The sequence below is a fragment of the Cervus elaphus genome, chromosome 3, assembly GCF_910594005.1.
Source record: "Cervus elaphus chromosome 3, mCerEla1.1, whole genome shotgun sequence".
Lineage (NCBI taxonomy): Eukaryota > Metazoa > Chordata > Mammalia > Artiodactyla > Cervidae > Cervus > Cervus elaphus.
Genome location: NC_057817.1, coordinates 34,667,595 through 34,691,275, shown reverse-complemented (window position 1 = coordinate 34,691,275; position 23,681 = coordinate 34,667,595). Strand labels below are relative to the sequence as shown.

Here is a 23,681-nt window from a genome sequence, read left to right as displayed (position 1 = left end):
ATTTGAGTAAATGAAGGCAAAGTCAAGGTACAACAAGCATATGCCTGTGGAACATGTCTATGTGTTTGTGCATCTTCCCTAAATATCCCTAATATATTCATCCAAGGGGCTTCCCTGGTGGCTTAGACTGTAAAGAATCTGCCCACGATTCAGGAGACCCGGGTTCCATCCCTGGGTTAGGAAGATGTCCTGGAGAAGGGAATGGCAACCCACTCCAGTATTCTTGCCTGGAGAATTCCATGGACAGAGGGAGCCTTGTGGGCTTAGCCCAGGAGATCGCAGAGAGTCAGACAGAACTGAGCAACTAACACTTTCATATTCATCCAAGATGTTCTTTTCCTAAGCCTTTAATACATCCAAAAGTGAAGTTGCTCAGTCATGTCTGACTCTTTTGGACCCCAGGGACTGTAGCCTGCCAGCCTCCTCCATCCATGGCATTTTGCAGGGAAGGATACTGGAGTGGGTTGCCATTTCCTTTTCTAGGCAGGGTATCTTCCTGACCCAGGGGTCAAACCCAGGTCTCCTGCACTGCAGCCAGACTCTTTACCATCTGAGCCACCAATGAAGCCCCTAACATATCCAAGGTAGAAAACAATTAAAAGATGCATCTGTGTATACGATTATCAGGCCAATCACACAGAGCCTCCACTGGGTCTCAGAATTCGAGGTGAAACCATGGGGAAAGATTATTTCAGCACCAAGACAGGTAATTTTAGCACCCCATTGGGTAATTGGATGGCCAGGATGCAGGTTTCTTTCATTTGATTTTCAAGTTTTTCTCAAGAAACACTGTCCATGGATAAACTCTCTATGATTTCTAGCGAACAGTAAGAGAAAAATACTCTTTCATTTCACACTTAGGTTCTCCTATGAGACTATTCTCTATGACTGAGACTTCATAACTGAAGACTTTCATGATTCTTTACTTTCCCAACATTTCAAAATTAATAGAGAAGAGGCTGAAGAGGAAAACATTCCCCAAGTAAGATACTAAAAAGTAAAATGTCCTAGATGGGTGGGATGTAGGGAGGAGGTTTAAGAGGGAGGGGACATACGTACAACTATGGCTGATTCATGTTCATATGTGGCAGAAACCCAACACAATATTGTAAAGAAATTAACCTCCAATTAAAAATAAATATTTTTTAAAAGTACAGTGTGTTTCTGAATTTCTTTAATAAATTTCATTTCAGTCTTCAAAATGTATGTCTTACAATGCATCCCATAACTAGGTAAATACATTCACAGTGGTATACACCCCCAAATGGTTGGTTAAACTTCAAAAGTTGAAACTTGACTGCCAGGGGTCAAATTCCATTTATTAACCTCATGACCTTGGGCAAATTACCCTAACCGTACTGCTTCAGGTCCCTTGTCTAGGTAACAAGAATCCTAACAGTAATAGTCCCTATACTTCATTAGGTCATTGTCATGAGGATTAAATGAGTTAATCCCTCCTAAAGGTTTAGCATAGTCTCCAGTACACAGAAAGGACACAATAAATGTAAATGAGGTTAACATTATATAAATAAAAGAAATCATACTAAAACTCATTTTAAGACAGGTTTTAAAACTGAAATTGTTGACAGCAGACCCCCTGCCTCCACTTCCCACAAAGAGGGATTGAGTCTTCTGAGATGACTTGCAAGCAAAAGATAAAGACATAAGCTATCATACACCAAATTGAATTCCATTCACACAAAATAATTTCCTCATGTTGACAAAATTGTTATCTTCAGAAATAACTACCTTTGTTAAAACTCTAAACCCTCAAAGCCAATAGCTAAGAATGTAAGCAAATTAGAAGTCACTCTCTCTGTGTAGCTTTCTAACAAAATTCCACATCATGAACTTCTAATAATGCTTCTTGTCCACAGATTATAATAACCTACTTCCAAATCACATCATTTCCTTTTTCTGCCTCATTTCCTTCAAAGTGAAGCATAATTTTTTCTTGGACCTAGAATAAAAAATTCTAGCTGAACTAAGCAAATCATTACCAGAAATGAAATTTTATAATAATACTATTTCACAGTACTCAAAAAACATAAAACATCTGTGTGGTACTTGTTAATACATAAAAATAACCTAATATTATAGTGTACACCACCTAAGTGGAAAATTTAGTCTATAACCAGAAGTGCAAATAGAAATCACTACAGATTCCATCAGTGTTGGGTTTTGAAGTCCTGTTGGGAACATTTAAGAACTGTGACACTTAGGTCTTAGCCAGAGGTCACAAACTTCTTGGCACAGATGTTTGTTCAGCCAACACAGTATTTCAACAATTATTAAACTCACAGATCTTTAGGTGGGCCATGCCCTCTATTTACCTGATATGCCCTCAAAGGCATTTTATTTAGCAAAACCTGATTAAGGCCATCATTACAGAAAAGAGATCATATGATAATCAGCAATTAAATAGGTACCTCCATCATGAGAGCCGGAAGTCCAGAGCCTGGGAAATGAAAGATACTAACAGTCACACTCAGAAATTCTTCTAGTTTGCCTGTTGGACTAATTTTAAATACATACTTTCAATGTATGTACCTAACAGTGGCACATTTGATTAGGACTGCTGAGTTGAGTCGTTAAAAATCGTTTACAGTTGGATACTGAAAGAAGCCAGAAAATAGGGAATTTTAAAAAACATATTCTATCGATATGAAAGTCTGCACTAAAGTCCAAATTTCACATAATTTTTAAAAAATTAAAAACATTCAGTCCATCGTTGGTTTTTCTTCATATAAAAGGAAGTGAATTTGCTCAATGCACTATATAGAAAGGAACTAGTTTCTACTAACGTATTTTTAATGACTATTTATATATATACATACATAGAGACACAAGCACATATGCACAAAATCAGAGCTGTGACTGAGTCAACTATTACTCTAGGGTTTTTTTAGTTTCATCGCAATTTCCAGGAGATTCTGTTCCACTTACAAATTAAGTCTGAGTCTAGGACCCAAAGAAGAGAACACTGGAGAGGGTTTCCTAAAACATTAGTCCATGTTTCACTCCTAAGGTATTAGGTTTTAGGCACTGATGAGGCACAAGCTAGCAGGCTTTGGAGCCCAAATGTTATTAATCAAGCGTTCTTTTAAGTTAACACGGCAGACTGTGTCCATTCACGCTGTGCCAGTAAGTACACCCTTGTCTCTTGCATCCTCCTCAGAACACAAATACAAGGCACCCTGCAGTGACTTTGCTTCTGGGGGCAGTACCTCTGCCCCTGGACTCTCCTGGATCAGTCTCTCTGAAGGTTCAGGCGAATTCTCCCTCCATCCTGGACTCAAGTGCTGCTGGGAGACTTCCCAGAGCGAAGCACATGGAGAAGGGAAACCTAGAGCCGATCGCGAGAGGGGGTCCTCTTGAAGGACTACTTCTTGGAGACACCTGTTGGAAAGCACTTCCTTTTCTTTGGAATTCCGCCATTTCATTCTTCTGTTCTGAAACCAGATTTTCACCTAGTAATAAAGTAATTGAACAAAATGATCACTTAACTCCACATTACTTCACTTCAGCATTTTAAACTGTAATTTTTCCCACTGTTCATTCCACAGAATGCCTTATTATGAGAGCCAGCCTAGCAAAGTCCTTGCAGTTTTTCAGTCCAGAAATATCTGAGAAATTAATATAACATGTCCACACCCTTATGAAACAAAACAACTGTGGTTAAGTTGGTGACATCCTATAAGCCAGGCATCTTTCAAGACTGGTTTACCTCTTTTCAATATTTTAAAACCTCATTTAGTTTATGCTAAATTATTTATCCAAAGGAAATGTTATCAGCTAGTAATATCATCTGAGTGTTTTTTTGTTTTTTTTTGTTTTTTTTTTTTTGGTGCCAAGTGTCAAGCCAGGCACTCAACATAGATTTTACAATTCGATCCTCACAGGGACTGCAAGAAGTCCTTATTGCTCACATAAGAAAACTGAGGTTCAAAGCAATGAACTAGTTCAAGGGCACACAGCTTATAAAATGGAAGTACTTAGACTAGACTCAGTGACAGTCCCACTCCAGTGCTGAGGCTCCTATAAACATTCAAACCTCATCAGAAACTTTTGGAGACTAAATTAAGAATACATTTCATAATGCTTAGATAAATTGCAGGCTTAATATAATTTCCAAGTTCGAGTACTCCCATGGCTTATCAACTTCAAAGAATTAGGTTCAATAAATTACAACTGATTGTAATGAACCTTAAAGTGCTTATGATGGTAGTTTCTAATCTGAGCCATATCTGCCCCCATCCCACTTGAATCTTTTCTACTAACTTCCCTCTATACCTACTATGTAATCAACTGTACCTGAGCAGAAAATATCACAATTGGTTTCCTGGCGGTTGAAAAGTCAATCACATTGCTTTCCTGCGCATTACACTGCATCCTTTTGAGTAGCTTTCTATTTTTAAAACAAAAACTGGAAAATTTTTACCTAAAGAAATAATTATTAAAGTGTACAAACCAAATATTTCTCCCAGTGAAGTAAAACTCTAACTCTAACTGAGACGGTCTTTCCAGATTGGCAAAACATTCTTTCAAAGTGAGTGGCAATGTCCAAAATGGCTACAAAAGAAGCTTATTGCAGGCAGCTGAGTCGGAAATACAGCCATCTCAGTTACAAGGCTTTTCATAAGAAAACAGTACTACTGTGTACATACCAAAGCACTTGGTTCTGTTCATAAACTCATTTATTATTTGCAGTAGGCATTTACTCCCAGAAAATCTGCCAAGTATTTCTAATGAGTTTTTACTAAGACAGTTGTGTTCCCATTAGTGATTCTTGCCTTTTCATCACATTAATTATTTTCTTCTCCTGTTAGCTTTTCTGTCTAGAAAATTTTTGAGTAATATTTCAATTTGAAGAAAATCATGAAAGAAGTTTTTTCATAAGTGGTATCAGGACAAGTGTACCATAAGTGGTACTGGGACAAATGTACATACTTGGGGAAAACCACAAAAGTTCTGGGCTTCCTCAGTGGCTCAGTGGTAAAGAATCTGCCTGCAATGCGAGAGACCTGGGTTCGATCCCTGGGTCAGGAAGATCCCTGGAGCAGGGCAGGGCAACCCATTAAACTAATCTTGTCTGCAGAATCCCATGGACAGAGGAGCCTGGTGGGCTACAGTCCATAGGGTCACAAAGAGTCAAGACATGACTGAAGCAACTTAGCACACATACATTCATAAAAGTTCTATCTCTCAGTAAAAATCTCAGATAGATAAAACAGCTAAACATAAGCACAAAACTATAAAAGTTCTAGAAGAAAATATAAGAGACGATCATTACAGTCTTAGGGAGATGAATGTTTTCTTAAGCTTGACAAAACAGTAAGGCTACAAAAGGAAAGCTAGATCTGACTACATAAAAAGGAGAAACTTTTGTACAAATAAAGATGACCAAAAACATATGAAAAAGCCACAAATTACCCAAAATAATTAAAAGTAGGGACTCAAAGAAGTATTTGTACACACAATGTTCACAGCAGCAATATTTATATTAGCCAAAAGGTGGAAGCAACCCAAATGACCATTTATGGATGAATGAATATACAAAATGTGGTCTATATATACAATTGAATATCATTCAGCCCTAACAAGGAAGGAAGTTCTAACACATGCTACAATACAGATGGAACTTGAAGACACTGTGTCCAGTGAAATATGCCAGTAACAAAAGGACAAATACAGTATGATTCCATTTATATGAAGTACCTAGAGTAGTCAAATTCATAGAGATAGAAAATAGAATGGTGGTTGCCAGGTGCTTGGGGTAGGGAGGAACAGGGAGTCACTGTTTAATGAGTGCAAAGTTTCAGTTCTGAGAGATGAAAAAAGTTCTGGAATAGATGGTGATGACAGCTGCCTAACAATGTGAATGTACTTAATGCCACTGAATTGTACACTTCCAAAAGGTTAAAATGGTAAATTTTATGTTATGTGTATTTTACCACAATAAAAAAAAGCCACAAACTTGGAAGGGATTTCTATGACAGCTGCTAATAGGAAAATGTTACTGACCATAATATTTCAAATATTTTGATTAACAGACAAAATAATTGCTGCATATCCATCAACAAAAAGACAACATGATAGAAATAAAGTGATATAGCCATGAGAAGTCTAAATTCAGATGAAAATAACCAGTAAAAAGATTCCCAAGTTCTGATAACTAGGAAAAAAATAACAAACACAAGCTGCCAATGAAGGTGGCAACATTTTCAAAAATTTAAATAGTGGGACTATTTTAAAAAAGGGGACTGTTCACTAGTAGGAGTGAAATCTGATACAATTCAATATATTGATATAATATTATATTTGGAAAGGAATTTTTTAATTGATCACAATTTAAAATGTACATAAACTTTAACCTATAAGTCCCACTCCTAGTTTCCTATCTTACTTTCAATATTTTTAAAGTGCATAAAGATATGTAATAGTAAAAACTAGGAAGTAACTTAAAGCTGAAGATGGCTAAGTGAATTACAGTGTATCCATGTAATGGTCAGTTCTAAGACACTAAAGAAAAATGAAGTAAATGTGTATGCAGATATGCAAGGATGTATCGTATCTCATGACATTTGAATGGGGGCAGGGGGGAAGCAAAGTGTAAAACAATAGTCATTGTCAACAGCATTTTCATAATAGCCAAAAAATGGGAACAATCCCAATGGCCACCATTAGAATGGATACACCGTGGTGTACCATGTAATACTACGTAGTGATAAGTGTAAATGAGCTACTGCTACAACACAGCCACATGAATGAATCTCACAAAATATGGTCAGTGAAAGAAGCCATACACCAAAGAAGATGAACTGAGTGATATTATTTATACAAAGCACAAAAATGGGCAAACGAATCCATTCAGTTCGGTCAGGAAGGAGCAGGTAGTGCCTGGGAATGGGTGTGCAGGGGAATCTGGCCCCATGGTAAAGTCCTACTGCCTGAGCTGTGTGCTGGTTACACAGGTGATTCGTATTGTCCTTTGGAAAACGTCAAAATATGTGCAGAGTGTGATCCCATTTTTACCTAAAAATACGTATATGTGCTTCTAGGTCACAGCTTCTTTCATCTGTAAAACAGAAATAACAGAAGTAGCTATTTTATAATCTGTAAATGACATCAAATGTCAGGGGATGTGGTAATCATTATGCAAGATTCTATCTTTTTTTTTAATAGGGCTTCCCCAGTGGCACTAGTGGTAAAGAACACACTTGCCAATGCAAGAGATGTAAGAGACTCTGGTTCGACCCATGGGTCAGGAAGATCCCCTGGAGAAGGGCATGACAACCCACTCCAGTATTCTTGCCTGGAGAATCCCATGGACAGAGGAGCCTGGCAGGCTACAGCCCAAAGGGTCACAAAGAGTAGGACACAACTGAAGTGACTTAGCATGTGTTTTTTATGTGTTCGTGCATATATGACAAATATATAAGCTTATTTGGGAAATGAGTATGACAAGGCTGTATATTGTCACTGTGTTTATTTAACTTACATGCAGAGTACATCACGAGAAATGCTGGGCTGGATGAATCACAAGCTGGAATCAAGATTGCCAGGAGAAATATTGACAACCTCAGATACGGAAATGATACCACTCTAATGGCAGAAAGCAAAGAAGAACTAAAGAGACTCTTGATGGGTGTAAAAGAGGAGAGTGGAAAAAAAAAACTGGCTTAAAACACAACATTCAAAAAACTAAGATCATGACATCCAGTCCCATCACTTCATGGTAAATAGAAGGGGAGAAAGTGGGAGCAGTGACAGATTTTATTTTCTTGGGCTCTGAAATTACTGAGGACAGTGACTGAAGCCATGAAATTAAAAGATGCTTGCTCCTTGGAAGGAAAGCAATGACATATCTAGACAGTGCATTAAAAAACAGCAATATCACTTTGTCATCAAAGGTTTATATAGTTAAAGCTTTGGTTTTTCCAGTAGTCATGTACAGATGTGAGAGTTGGACCATAAAGAAGGCTGATGGCCAAACAAGTGAAGTTTTTGAATTGTGGTGCTGGAGAAGACTCTTGAGAGTCTCTTGGACAGCAAGAAGACCACATCAGTCAATCCTAAAGGAAATCAACTCTGAATTTTCATTGGAAGGACTAATGCTGAAGCTGAAACTCCAATACTTTGGACATCTGATGCAAAGAGCCAACTCACTGGAAAAAAACCCTGATGCTGGGAAAGACTGAGGGCAGGAGGAGAAGGGGATGACAGAAGATGAGATAGTCAGATAGCATCATTGACTCGTGGACTTGAATTTGAGCAAACTCCAGGAGATAGTGGAGAACAGAGGAGCCTAACGTGCTGCAGTCCGTGGCATCACAAAGAGTTGGATACAACTTAGTAACTGAACAACAACAATGACAACATATGAAATAAGAAAATGTTAACCTACTTCTGAGCTGTTCGCTAAATTCATTGAGATAAAAAACATTCCTTCCTGAGGTATTTGAATTTTAAAACCAATATAATCAACTATGTACAACTATGTGCCTATGGATAAGAACTGAGAGATAACATGAAACTATGGAAACAGTTTGTTTTCTCAGAGTGGAAATATTATAGTCAACTCCTCATAAATATTATTTAATAGGCTTGATGCAATCCTTTTTCAATAGTTCATTTTAAAAGAAGATATTATGTACTATTATGGATTTTCACACTTTCTCAGAGCACTGTCAGATTAATCCGAGCCATTTTTGCTCTTTAACACCTAAGAATCTGCCTGCCAATACATTTGAAAGAGATGCAGGTATGACTCCTGGGTGGGGAAGATCCCTTGGAGAAGGGAATGGAAACCACTCCAGTATTCTTGCCTGGAAAATCCCATGAACAGAGGAGCCTGGTGGGCTATAATCCATGGGATTGAAAAAGAGTCTCACGTGACTTGGCAACTAAACAACACCTACCTCAAGTTCCAATTCAACCAGAGGCCCCCAAACTTACAAAACTATACACTTTTCCAGGCCAATGCAACACAGGCCAGGCCTACTGAGCCCCCATGTGGTCCTTTCTCAGACCCAACAATTCCTCTGAGGACCAGAAAATTCCCATCACTAGACTCCCCCCGCCAAGGATATATGGACCAGTCATATGACCATCCCCTCCAGAGGTGGGAATTAGTGTAAGGCTCCAGAGAGATATATGAGTTCTAGAAGAACTACTGATCCAGCTCCTATATGGCAGTATAACTAACCTGCCAGGTGCTGTTTCCTATATTATTGTTTCATATTCTTATCTAATTGCTCGTAAGCTTCTGCTTTGTCTTCTCAGTTGGTTATAAACATTCCTGGGGTGCCAAGGAGTGTTACCTGAATCAGTACTTATCAATATCCCCTCTTACCTAGCACAGAGTGTGTTAATTGCTCAGTCATGTCCGACTCTTTGCAACCCCACAGACTGTAGCCCACCAGACTCCTCTGTCCATGGGATTCCCAGGCAAAAATAGTGGAGTGGGTAGCCATTTCCTTCTCCAGGGGATCTTTCTGACCCAGGGATTGAACCCGCGTCTCCTGCATTGCAGGCAGATCATTTACCATGAGAGCCACCCAGGAAGGTCTGAGTCTTACATAAAACAGACCATCAAGATATAACTACTGATTTGTCTGTCATAGACACAAAAGTGCTCTGTGACATAGACAGAATTCCTATACTTGTCCCTGTGTTTAAAGTGAGAAACTGAGGCACACAGCAGTCAATTAAGGGTATGGGCTCACCGGTACCACACGCGAGGAAAACACATACTGGCTGATCTAGGCCAACTACCCTCGGCCACACCTTGTACTGCTTCCTATGATTACAAAAACTCAGGGGTCAGGGGGACAGATTACTTCCCTGGGGAAAGGAAGCAAGGTTAAGAAAGGTTTCATCCAAAAATAACTAGTTTAATGACATCTAAAGTTAGAAACCAGGTCATTTGCATTGAGGGGAAGTACAGAAGAACATGGTGGTTAACACAGAGCCTCTGCTAGCCCTTTAAAGCTTTTATGCTGATTCAAAAAATTCAGGTAGATGGAGCCCTGCACCAGGAAAGCCAGTTAGACAGAGTACCTGCTGCCTTTTATCTCTGCCATCCCCATGAGCCAAGCGCCCCTGTACAGCGAACAGCCTGCACAAATGTACATGGTGGGTCCAGGTTAAAGAGAATGCAAATTCCAGAGTCAGGTTGCCTGGGGTGGGGAGCTCAGCTCCAAAGCAGTTTCACTCTGTGACACTGGATCTCTATTTACTTCTCTACATTTCCTCATCTAGAAAATGGGGATATTTCATAACAAGGATTAAATAGGAAAATACCAGTGCCTTATACTGTTAACTATTTATAAGTAGGCCAATCTTTAAATGGAGTAGGCTGCACTTCCCAAAAGGCCAGGAAGTCTCTTTCAAAATTATGTGAAACATCATTGTACAAGAAAGGTCTGTAAAAGCTGCAAATGTGAAATTACTTAACTGTACTTGACATAAGCCCACGGTGCAAAATAATGAAATCTATTAAGAGGTACTTATGAGTCATTCACTTATGCCTTGACTGTTGGATTGGAAATGAAGAAAAAGACAGAAAAATTGGTTCCTGCTTTTGTAGGCAATTATGTAGCCAGTGTCTCTGAAAACAGAGCAAACAACGCAATGATGTAAATGCCACAGCCTTTGCTCTTCTTTTCATTTGGGAAGAATTAATCAGGCAAAAACCTAAACTTCTCAGCAAATGAACCAATTTCCAAACAGGAATTGTTGCACATATTTCCACTCACTAAAAAATTATGAGAGTCATTTCAATAATGCTTTGGGGTCCGGTATTATGCTTAGTACAAGGAACAGTTGTCAAATGAATGGATTTCATTGGATTCCTTCAGAAATTAGGAGCTGTGTGCTGACCACACATCTTCCTGCTCATCAGTACCTGTGATTCTTTTAGTCCCAAGTTGATGGCAAGTTTCTTTCGGTCTGTTTTGCTGATATATTTCTGCTTCTGAAACATTTTCTCCAGAGCCTTTCTCTGGTCCTCAGAAAAGACAGCTCTTCTTAAAATGCCCCTCCGAGCTTTGGAAGTAGATTCTTGTGTCAGAAGAGGCAGTACACTCTCTTCTCCTAGAGGGAAAAAATAATACAAAAAGCCCCATTAGCTTTGGGAGGAGAATTCCACTCATATTCCCCAGAACCACATCCTCCACCTCTTTGCCATGGCCAAATTATCTCATCTCTGAACTTTGTACACATAGAGTGCTTTTTAACCTCTTTTTGGTCATGGACTCCATTGAGAATCTGATAAAAGTTCTTTGCTACCCACTGGGGAATAAAACAACATACAGATGCTTGCCTTCCCAATTTTGCATGCCATGTCAGAAAGTCCATGGTCCCAGGTTACAAAGCTCCAATGCAGAACAAGTGATAGATGGTTTAAATACTTAATTTTCTTTAATTCTTCATTTATTTATTGTCTCAAATTGTTGCACACTTACCATATGAGCAGGCACTCTGCTCAAAGCCACACAACGAGAAGTAAGACATATGTTTTATCATACTCATTACCTATAAAATCAAGGGGGAGGCATTTATTGAACTAGCATCAAAAGTGTGATGAAGTATTCCTAAGGAGGGTGCCTTAGGAACACAAAACAATGGGTCTAACCTTAATCTGGGATGTTAGGAAAAGCATGCAAGAGTCGGAGATGTTTAATATGAGAAGGAAGGTTTGGAAGACCTGCAATCACCTCCTACCCTCTCAGTTCAGTTGATTATCAACTCCTTCAGGGCAGAGACACTACTTCTTCTGCCTTTTTTGGCTGGCACAACACTGGTTCCCAGCCTCTGTGAGTTTCGTTCATCATTCACCATTCACTCGTTCATTCTGCTTTCTAGTAGTGGTAGGCAGAATTAAGTCCTTCCCAAAGATGCCCATGTCCTAATCCTCAGAGCACATGAATATGCTGCATTAAATATCAAGGGGGAATTAAGGTTGCAAATGGAATTATGGTTGCTAATCAGCTGACCTTGAAATTGGGAGAGTATCCTGGAGAATCCAAGTGGGTCCAATGTAAGTGGGAGAGGGAGACAAAAAAGGAAGTCACAGTGAGAGTTTTGAAGATGTCACACTTCTTCCTTTGAATATTGGAAGAAGGAGCCATAAGCCAAGAAATGCAGGCAGTCACTGGAAACTGGAAAGGCAAGGAAACAAATTCTCCCCTAGAGCCTCCAAAAGAAATGCAGTCCTGCCGACACCCTGATTTTAATCCAGTGAGACCCATTTCAGGCTTCTGATCTCTGTGACTGTAAGACAGTAAGTTTGTGTTGTTTTACAATGTACGCTTGTGGAAATTGTTACAGCAGCCAGAAGACACTAATATACTGGGTATCAAACTCACTGGGTTAACTGCCAAGGAAACCAGACAAAAAGTACATGGTCCCTGCCACAAGGAGATCACCTTCTCATGGCAGGACCAACACACGAACATCACTCCAGAATAGAGGCACTAGGAGAGCAGGGACTCCAGTTTACAGCTGTAGCTGGTATGCATTTTGGTGCTTAATAATTATTTCTAAATAAAGAAGCAAATGAATGTCTTAAGTACTAGAATAGAATGATCTCAAAAATGCTCTGGCATTACAAAAAATGAAGTGATGAGTTCAGAGAAAATAGGCTAAGTCAAGTATAACAGAACAATTCAGTTCCAGAAAAAAAGGAACTAAGGCCAACCCAGGCAGAATGACCAGCATGTTTCAAAGTACTAAGGCACAAAGGAATAAAGTGTCGCCTAAAAAGAGTAGTCCCTTGTCCTGCAAGGAGACCAAACCAGTCACTCCTAAAGGAAATCAACCCTGAATATTCATTGGAAGGACTGAGGCTGAAGCTTCAATACTTTGGCTACCTGATGCAAAGAGCTGACTCACTGGAAAAGACTCTAATGCTGGGAAAGATTAAGGGCAGGAGGAGAAGGGGACAACAGAGAATGAGATGGTTGGATGGCATCACTGACTCCATCGACATGAGTTTGAGCAAGCTCCGGGAGAGAGTGAAGAACAGGGAAGCCTGGCATGCTGCAGTCCACGGGGTCACAAAGAGTCAGCCGTGGCTTAGTGATTGAACAACAAGGAAAAGTAAGCAGTCAGCAAGGCCAAGGAACGGCATAAAGCAGAGGGTACAAGCTAGAAACCATATCCAGCCTGGAGGTGTGCTTTGTTTGGTCTTAGACTGTTGGTAAAAAATTCTGATTTAGCTGTTCATAATGAATAATTGGGAGGTTTCATTTGAAGCTCAGGTTTTCAACATCTCTTCAAAGGTAACCTCACTAGGCTTACCTCCCACAGAGCAAAGAGCTACCAGAGTGAGTGGCAGATGCCCCCTATAGGGAGCATGTGGTCCCTAGCTTGGGATAGCCTCACTAGCTTGCTTTTTACCTGTCAGGCTCTTGAAGACATCTGGACCTGTGGTGTAGAGATTATGGAATGGAGTGGAATCAGCAATGAAGGGGACTACAAGGGTCTGGAACATTATCCAATAGGTAGTGAAGATCAACAGAATATGTTTAAGTAGGATGTGACATGATAATAATAAACACACCAAGCACTTTCTCTGTCCTCATACTTGCCCTGTATTAAGCCACTGATATGCATTATTCCATTTAATTCTCCCAACCTATCTATGCCATGAATGCTACTATTATTCTCTACATTTTAAAGATGAATAAAAGGAAGCTTAGGTAGCTTAAGGAACTTTGTCCAAAGACTTATTCCAAAACAAATGCTCTTAACCCTACACAGTGCTGACACAATTCTGACTTGTATTTTAGAAGAAAAATGTCAATAAACGGATAAATCTTGTCAATTCTACCTCTGTAATATAATTGCTTTCTTTCCTATTTGTCTAAAAGATTCGTAAACAACTTCTAGCTAGTCTCTCAGCTCTGGGTTATGTCTCATTCTCATTCATCCTGACATTCCCAAAAGAAACACTGGCCTCTCTCTCTTTCTTTGAGCTCTGCAACACTCATAGAAATCTCCATAGAAATGCCATGATCCTTGGGATATAATGAAGCCCAATTCTTTACCAAGCTCTAGTTTTACTGATGCCTTTTCGATTCATTCTATTGTGGGATCTTGGTTAATTCTCCATCTATAGAACCAATTACCTTTGCCTGCCTCACACCAAGGTCATATCTTAAAGTCAGGCTTTGGCAACTGGAGTCACTATTTCTTGGTGGGTCAAGACTGTGAAGAAAGAAACATCTATGAACACAGCCAGGGCTCCTGTTTGTGACTATGGGCTTCTGCTCCCTGTCCTTGGTCAGGACCACATGGCATCTCCGATACAGCCTGGCAACAGTGTCCTCAAAATTCCAGCATGACCCTCTCACTTCATATTTTGATCTGGAATTCTTAACTTATAAGTGTGTCCAATTTACCATTATTATAGCCATACATATTAAAATTAGGGAAAGAAACTTAAATACCCAAAGGTAATGAAATGCATAAGCGCATCATGTTATACCTACTAAGTGAAAATTTAAAGAACCATTAAAGATGCCTAGGAAGATCAGGCAGCAGCAAGAAAAACACACTATATGATATATAAGATACATATCATGCAAACGCTAAGTAAAAATAAGGAAAGGAAAAAAGACTGATAAAGCAAAAATAAAAACTAAGAGAGGCTACCATCTTACCGTTATAGACAAATAATGCATCTCCACTCTACATTATACCTCTGATTGAGTTTTATAAGGAAAACAAGCAAACATTGTAGCAACCTTTAGGGGAGAATCTAGCCAAGTAACTGAATCATCACTGAGTGACAACTGAGAATGAACCCACTCCATCCTTCAGATGTTCATATTTGATAACGAGAAATGTGAGGAGGATAGGATCACACATAGTACAATGAGATAAACACCCACAGACCACCACATAGAGAACTTTTAAGCACCAGTTGAGAAGCCCTTTAGTTTTGGAGGCCAGCAGAGTAAATCCTGAGACAGAACTGCTACCAAAAGACTAGCAATTCCTCTTGTGGGACAGCTCAACAACGGAGCAGACAGAGCAACTGACATCTGCAGAAGCTTGCATGCAGGGAGGACCAGGGTGAGACATGGTGGATCCAGGAATCTCACAGAGCTTGGTACTTCTAGAGGACGCAGGGGATGAGCAGGAAGAACACAGGACATTAGCTGGGAGGTAGAGTTGGACCAGGAGTGACTGAAACAAATTTAGGATATAACTTGCCACAGTGAAAAGTCTTCTGAGGACCTTGCATTTCAGAAGACCAATATTTTCTGAGTTAATATAACTTCTTATTTATTTTATTTTTAATTGATGTATAGTTGATTTACAGTGTTGTATTAGTTTCAGGTGTATATCACAATGATTCAGTTATACATACATATGTATGTACACATAAGTGAAGTGAAAGTCATTCAGCTGTCCAACTCTTTGCAACCCCATGGACTATACAGTCCATGGAATTTTCCAGGCCAGATTATTGGAGTGGGTAGCTGTTCCCTTCTCTAGGGGATCTTCCCAACCCAGGGATCAAACCCAGGTCTCCCACATTGCAGGCAGATTCTTTACCAGCTGACCACACGGGAAGCCCAAGAATACTGGAGTGGGTAGCCTATCCCTTCTCCAGTGGATCTTCCTGACCCAGGAATCGAACCAGGGTCTCCTGCTTTGCAGGCAAATTCTTCACCAACTGAGCTGTCAGGGAAGCATGTATGCACATATATATACATACATGTACATATATGTGCACATATATGTGTGTGCGTGTTCTCAGTTTCTCAGGCATATCCAACTCCTGTAACCCATGGACTGTAGCCTGCCAGGCTCCTCTGTCCACGCGGTTTTCTAGGCAAGAATACTGGGTTGCCACTTCCTACTTTAGGGGATCTTCTCAACCCATGGATTGAACCCAGGTCTCCTATGTCTCCTGCATTGGCGGGAAAAATCTTTACCACTGAGTCACTTGGGAAGCCCCATACTTTATCATACAACTTATTAAATCTATACAAAAATACAAATAAATTTATGGCCCAATATAAGTTAGTTTAAAATTTTTTCCTACAATTTTTCTAAATCAAGGTTTTGTAGATAGGGGTCATAATTCTACTCATTTAGTGCATTCTTCACTAACATCTAAATGTTTACCTAAAACAATGTGGGTAACACTTTTAAATGCCCCTAAGACTTTTTAACAGGAACCCACAGATTTTCCTATTGAGTTATGTTTTCTATTAAGCCATGTTAAGAACAGAAAGAAGAGCCCCATCAAAGAGATCTACAAATACAATACTCTCACCAGTGTGAGGGGTGAGAATACACACAGACCAGACTCCATCTCTAAAAGGGAGACCTTTGGAGTAGTTGTGAGGATCAGAGGGTTAACTCCTTGGTTTGGTCCTCAGGATTTGGTGCTCTATAGCAAAAATACAGCCACTGAACAAGCAAAAGCCACAGCAAATATAAAGAACAGCCCATTCTTCCTTTGTGTGCTAGCTGCTTGGTTTTTCGAAGTTCTGCTCTCAATACATGAATCATGACTATTTTCATAAACAGACACGGCTCAGTTTCCTACAAGAAGCATGAGGCAAGATGCTGCTCCTCCTCACATCTCCCCTGGGAGTCTTCTGCGGGCTCTCTCTGGCCCTAACCATAAACCAGTGAGGAACTTACCCCATTTTCCTACCTTCTAAATGTAGGAATATGAGCTCAAATTTACACCTGCAAAACAAACAGGCACTTCAAGAACTTGATGGTGATTTAAAAGTCTCTCAGAAGCTATTAAAAAGTTACAAGCAACAAATACCTTTGATTATTCCTAAATTCATAACAAAAATCTGCTTTATATGGAAACTTATAGGTGACAATAATAAATAAATACTATAAAAATAACAATGAACAGATACAGAGATTAGAGCAGGCCTAGAAAAGAGGCTTTAGAAGCCAGGGCCATCAACTCAAGGCGCTATAGACTCTGCCAACTTGCAGATGTCAGCATATCATTTTATAGCGTGACTTCCATATACATTTGGGGCTCAGTATGTGCTGCTGTGTGTGCCAATAATAAGTAGTGTGTCATGAAATCTTTACCACAATCCCCAGAGGAAGATATTAGCATCCTCATTTCCATAGGAAAAAAAAACTGAGGCTCTGGAAAGATAACTTGTGTAGTTGAGACCACATATGCAAGCAGAGTGAGGCCAGCCAACACTCTTTAAAACTATACCGAAGATTGTCAAAATTACAGATGGTCATGGAAAGAGGTCAGAAGCTGGGGAGAGTCATTAAAACGGCAGAATGACCTAGGATAACAAAGTCTGCAAAGGTGTAATTCCCAGCACCTTGTGACAGCTCCCCTGTATCACCTTCACCCCCGGGGAATCCCTGTGTGACGTGAGCCTTCTGAAAGGCATTTCAAACGGAGGTGTGCTAAGTGAATGATACAGGGCGATGAGCAATAGAGAAACATTCAGTAGATAAACTGGTGGAGGTTTCTGTCTACCCCAGGGTAAGCTACTGCTACTACTAATGAACATTTGGGGAGAAAGAAAACTCCATCCCAGAAATGTTACTTGAATACTTTCACTGCCTCTGTGGAATTGTTGAATAGAGCCATCAACTTGGAAAAGCTATTGTCTTTGAGTCTCTGACTCCTTTAAACCTTCTTCCTGGTTGACTGAGTGTCATTTATCTATAGAGTACCCTCCCTTTGCTATTGAGAAGTCAAAACCTATGTTCAACTCATCACACAAACTCGTTTACATGTTCAGCACAATAACTAGACTATTTATCTATTATCACAAAATGCTGCATCTGTCTTAAAATCTTAGAGTTCCAAAGATAAATCCTTATAAAAGAAGCTCTCAGGCAGCTTTTTGTGGATTTCCATAGGTTTTGATGGGACTTCCCAAGTGGCGCTAGTGATAAAGAACTTGCCTGCCAGTGCAGGAGACACAAGAGATACAAGTTCGATCCCTGGGTCAGGAAGATCCTCTGGAGGAGAGCATGGCAACCCACACCAATACTCTTGCCTAGAGAATCCCATGGACAGAGGAGCCTGGCGGGCTATAGTATGTAGGGTCACAGAGTCAGACATGACTGAAGCAACTCAGCATGCATGCATAGGTCTGGTTCAGTTCCCTAAACCTACTGACCACTCCAGCTGAGGGCAGAACACAGCCAGGACAGGTGTGTTTATCAAGGTGTACGCCCACCAGAGCATCACCACCTTTGACAGTGACACTCTTAGGACCAACCTAAAACAATAACAGGGTCCCTTTCCTGCTGCCTTCAACAAAATCCTAAATTCAAATTTCAAGGGTATATTATATTCTATTAAGTTTTAACAAGGAAGGGAAGATAGTAAAATTATCTCCAAATGCATAATCTAAGTTCATCTACCAAGAAAGCTGAAACAATTTATTCCAGAATAGTATGTCCTTACTCATATCTTCATAATGCTGCTCCAAATTTAAACTTTGTTTTTTAATGCATAAAATTCTTGAAAGGTTAAATTCAAGTTGGGTACTCAAAGACAAAGAAATAATGATTTGATTAATTCAATGAGATATTCTGCATAATTAAGACACCTACACATTTTCATGTAGTCTTCTTCTTAAAGTCATTATCTGCATAATTTCTACAACTTTCCATCTCATTTTAGCTGAGAAGTATGCTATTTTGAAAGGAACCTTATGAATACACTATCAAAGATTTTCCTTACACTGCTTTGGGGAAGAGGAGAATTTACCACTGCCTTTTAATTTTTCCCCACTGTAAGGATTGTGCTTAAATAGCTAATTAAACTATTTATTATATGTGAGAAGGGCACTGAATGAATGATTATTTCCACACTGCAATAAGTCAATCATAAATCTAACAGGTTAATAAGAAAAACTAAATCAATTTTAAACAAGTGAATCATGTAAAGAATCAAAATTATATTTCTCTTGCTATGGATGTGTTGATCTGATCCTAAACTTTTAGAAATAGTAAAATCAATATTGTGAAACAGTGATGAGGGCCATGATTTTACAACTTATTAAAATTTTTAGTATAAACCATAATTTTGGCTGTCCAGGCTGAAACTAAATACAAAATACTTGGACAGTTCATTTTCCTTCTTTTGTGCAAATGGAAAAAACTTAAATTCCTGGGCATAAAATCATTCTTATTATTAAAAACAAGAAGAAGAAAAGCAAATAAATGCCTTAAATAAAAACCTTACAGGGCAGTTGTAAGCCTTATTAACTGTTCCTTGGTATCATGAGTATTCATGTAAAATTCTTACTGACAGCCAAAATCTACCATTTCATTATTATTTGCTCCCAATACAATAAACATTATACATAAGAATATAGGAAATTCACTTCAGATTTATCACTAATGAGATGCCAACCTTTTTATTAAGAACACTGGTGGCATCTCTAAGCTGTTTTAAAATGGCAACTTAGAAAGGAGACAAACATCAGTCTGAGCAGTGCTGATTTTCCACTTGTATGTTTTATTAAATAAAAGAGGTAAACACAGAGCTTTATAAGCTTCCAGGAATAAACACCACAATTTACAACAGCTATACCAAAGGCACATAGTGGGAAGGGCCGAGAAGCAGATGGAGAATAAAGAGACTTGCTTAGAGTGATTTTTTTCAAACAATTGAGAAGATGAAGTTGTCTAGGAAATGACTTTCGACTTACTTTTATGGGCTTTACTTATTAAACTGGCCTGAGCACCAGTATACTTTTACAGCCTAGAAACTCTTATTAAAACACCACTATAAAATGAATACACTCACACACACACGAATGTCCACCTGTCACATGAAATGTTTTGGTCCATTGCCTCCTACCTAAACTACACTGCCAGAGATGTTCTAAAGTAGAAAACCAGTGTTATATACCAAGGTGAAATCACTGAAACTAGTTGTGGGAACTCTTTCAATCTCCACCCCTGGGATACCACACTAAAGATTAATTCCACAGAGACACCACCACGCTGCAGTATCAGATGTTTGGGGTGTAAGCCTCTGCTCCAGTCGTTCTTTCCTGATACTCTAATATATGGTAATAAATGTTTCCTTAATCTGTACAACATTTTTCAATTACCCTCATAGGAGACCACCTTGAAGGAGCGAGTAAAAGGTTTAGTCATGGTTTCTATTTTTCTATTTGAGTCAATCCATTCTAGTTAAATGGACAATTAATAGGTCACTTCCAAAATAGTAGTGTATCAGTCCTGGTTAATAAACAATCCCCACAGAGGATAATAGGCCCTATGTATTCAGCAAGCCCTGTATACACTCAGCTCATCCACTAAATCCCTTTTCAGGTGGACAGGGTTATATGGGAAGATGAGCTGGAATGAGTCTATAAAAGTCAGTTTCATTCACTGCTTTATTTTTCAGCCAAGTGCTTTAAATGGTGTCCAGAAATTCACTTGGAATGTGAGACAGCAGAAAAGACTGACACACAGTCTCGCTTTATGACCATACAAAAGGGCAACTGACCCTTGCCCGCGCTTTTTCCCTGTGAAATGGTTCTGAAAGTTCATAGGCACAGTGAAAAATCGTGGTGAGGTCGCGTGTGGATGAGTCAAGTAAAAGTGGCGATTGGTCACGGGTCTGTCACCCATTGTGGCTGGGTCCCGGCCATGTAAAGTGCCCTGTGGGAAAGTATCAGCCCCCTAAAGAGATGCTCAGAAGCCTGCAGCTCATTAAACGGCCAGCATTTGCTGCCTCACTTGTCAGGAATCATTCTGTTGAGCAACTGCTCTCCTAAAACATTCATAAAACACATGCAGAGAGAGAGGCAACAGAGATCTGAATTCAACCAGGATACAGCTCTGAACTTCAGCCTGACTCTACTCCTAGCTCAGTTTTCACCTGACAGAGCTGCTAACCTGAATCAATATTTTCTCCTTGGCAGTAGAAATCCACATACCCCTCTGCTGGACTTCTTTATCACAAACTTGAGTCCTCCTGCCTACAGATTCTTAGTTGACCAAAAATCTCAAGATCATTGTAAATGTTATTTCTTTTTATTTTCACGTAGACATTTTTTTTTTCCTTTGTACATGTGAATGTGTGTGTGCCCTTCAAGTTTCAAAGGTTGTCATTCCCCCTCTATCTCGGACACTATTAAAATGATGTAATGTTTGAAGAAAAGTTCTCTTGAAAACACTTCCTACAACCCTGCTTGGTTTTCTTCAAGATCGTAAGAGATGGTATTTATCTCCTTTTACAATCTTGGCAATTTTGGATTATTTTCCTTGGACACCTAGCGACTTTCTGTGTCACATTTTAAACCGAATGGAAATTTTACACAGTCTCTTAGCTTTCCTTCCTTTCTTTTTTCTTCTTTAAATGAGCATCGCTACATGTTTTAGCAAGAGCCAAATGGGTCCCTCTGAGATCTTTTATAGCAAATGGAAAACAAGTCACTTTCCTTGATGTGTCAGCCCTGGGTTTCAAGGCTGTTAGAAACCGCTCACAATCGCACTCTGTGCTGAGGTCTGATAAATCTCTGGAAACCTCTTGAATAGGAACGCTGTGATTTTTAGCGAGGAATTAGCTCCTTGTCATTGCATTACCAATTAGTTTTCCAGAGCACATTAAATCCTGCTGCTTTGGTTTACAGAGTAACTGAGGCATTGCTGATGAAGCATAAAAACTTACTTGCAAAAGCAGTGGGGGATGCGGGGCGCCGACAGGACCCACCACAGCACGCTGAGTAGAATGGCGGGGCGCTCAGAAAAAAAGGCTTGGAAGGCGCTGCAGAGAAAGCATTGATTGCATTGATTAGCCATTTCTTTTAGACAATATTCAAAATCCCAGTTTTCCCAAAGTCACGCAGTAAAGCCCCACATCTTCGGAGCATTTAGTTAGCTACAACTTTTACTGGAATTAACGTCATTTTAAAGCAGTCTTAACAACCTAGAGGGGTGGGATAGGAAGGGAGGTGGGAAGGATGTTCAAGTGGGAGGGGATATGGGTAAACCACGGCTGATTCATGCTGGTGTTTGGTAGAAACCAATACAAAACTGAAAAGCAATGATCCTTCAAAATAAATAAATACATAAAATTTAAAAGTAAATAAATAAAGTAGTCTTCACCTGTCAGAGCTTGCTGAATAACTTAATCGTGGTTTGGAAGTTATGGTATAAACGCTCAAATTATCAAAACCAAACTTACTTGTTCATTTTCTGTGTGGTTATAAATAGTAAATATCAAATAGTGCTTTATTTAAAATTGCCTAGAGCAACACTGCCCAGGAGAACTCTCTGATGATGGACAGATCCTCTCTCTGCGTGTCCAATATGTATCTACTTGTCATATATGCCACTGAGCACTTGAAATGTGGCCAGTATGTCTGCATAACTGAATTCTTCATTTCAGGTTTTTAAAATTTAAATAGACTCATATGTCTAGGGGCCAATACGTTGAGCAGCAGTTCTAGATACAATACTTATCAAGAAACAATGAGTATGTTACACGCTTCAGTTTAGTTTTTAAAGAGGTTATATTACTCCACTTTTTATTTTCAGAAGGTGCTTTGAAATATATAGACAGCTGGATTCCAAAGTTGAAAACACTTAATTTACTGAGTAATTCAATGACAACAGTGTTTTCTCTGACCACTTTTACATGCTTAAAAGTATTTGAGAATAGTAACAACATTTACTCTCAAGTGATATCTGGTTAACCTGAAAGCATGTGTGTTTACAGTATAGGGAGTTGCCATATAATTCTGCTCTGCTCACTTTATTAAACTATGCTATTCAGAACATTTTCAGTACATATATACAGAATAGTTCTCATTACTCTTGTAAATAAAGAAATTGTAAACTCTGTTCCTCAGCAGATGAAAAATGGCTATAAAGGATGTCACAGAATACTAGTAGCTCTCCTGAACTGAGCACTTACTATATGCCCTGGTGGCTCAGATGGTAAAGCGTCTGCCTGCAATGCCGGAGACCCAGGTTTGATCCCTGGGTTGGGAAGATCTCATGAAGAAGGAAATGGCAACCCCTCCAGTACTCTTGCCTGGAAAACTCCATGGACCGAGGAGACTGGTAGGCTACAGTCCATGGGGTCTCAAAGAGTTGAACACGACTGAGCAACTTCACTTTCACTCATCATATGTCAGGCTTTGGTTAAGTGTAGGACCTTAAATACAATATGTCCTTTTGTACAGTAGGGTTTAATATAATATAAACACAGGTGAGATTTCCTTAGGTGGGCAACTTGCTTTTACCATCACATAGCCATCAGAGTGTCTGACACATTCTAAATAGTCAATAGATTTTTGATAAATGAATGAATGATCTTAAAACTAAGAAATAGGAAATCAGGAATTAATCTTTTCCCTGTTCCTCTGACACTCTGAAACATAGTATCTTCTGTAACAGATAACTTTTAAATCTAGAGGATGACTTGAAAATAAATATTTTTACTATTCTCCCTTTATTTTCAATGGAAACTTTTTTCACTTCTTAATCATATACAGTGAACATAATTTTGCGGCAAATACATGCCTTTTTCAACAACAGAGTAATTTCAGACTCAAATTTTAACCAATTGATAAGCATTCCTTTATTTTACCAAGATCTTTGAAGGACATATCAAAATAAATATATAAGAACATAAAATAATTTTATGGTCTCATGGTCTTTAATGGTGTCAAATT

At 39.2% G+C, this 23,681-nt stretch overlaps 1 protein-coding gene across 1 annotated transcript in view; it reads right to left on the bottom strand.

The window, feature by feature from the left end:
• Nucleotides 1-1,161: 1,161 nt before the first annotated feature.
• The window catches only part of DBX2 (developing brain homeobox 2), a 36,788-nt gene continuing 14,268 nt past the window's right edge, over nucleotides 1,162-23,681 (bottom strand). Inside the window, exons 2-4 of the mRNA XM_043886389.1 lie at nucleotides 21,671-21,766; nucleotides 10,910-11,097; nucleotides 1,162-3,470 (exon numbers count right to left, since the gene is read on the bottom strand). Coding sequence (XP_043742324.1) covers nucleotides 3,132-3,470; nucleotides 10,910-11,097; nucleotides 21,671-21,766 — 623 coding nt within the window. The 3' untranslated portion in view covers nucleotides 1,162-3,131. The remainder of the gene's footprint in view (nucleotides 3,471-10,909; nucleotides 11,098-21,670; nucleotides 21,767-23,681) is intronic.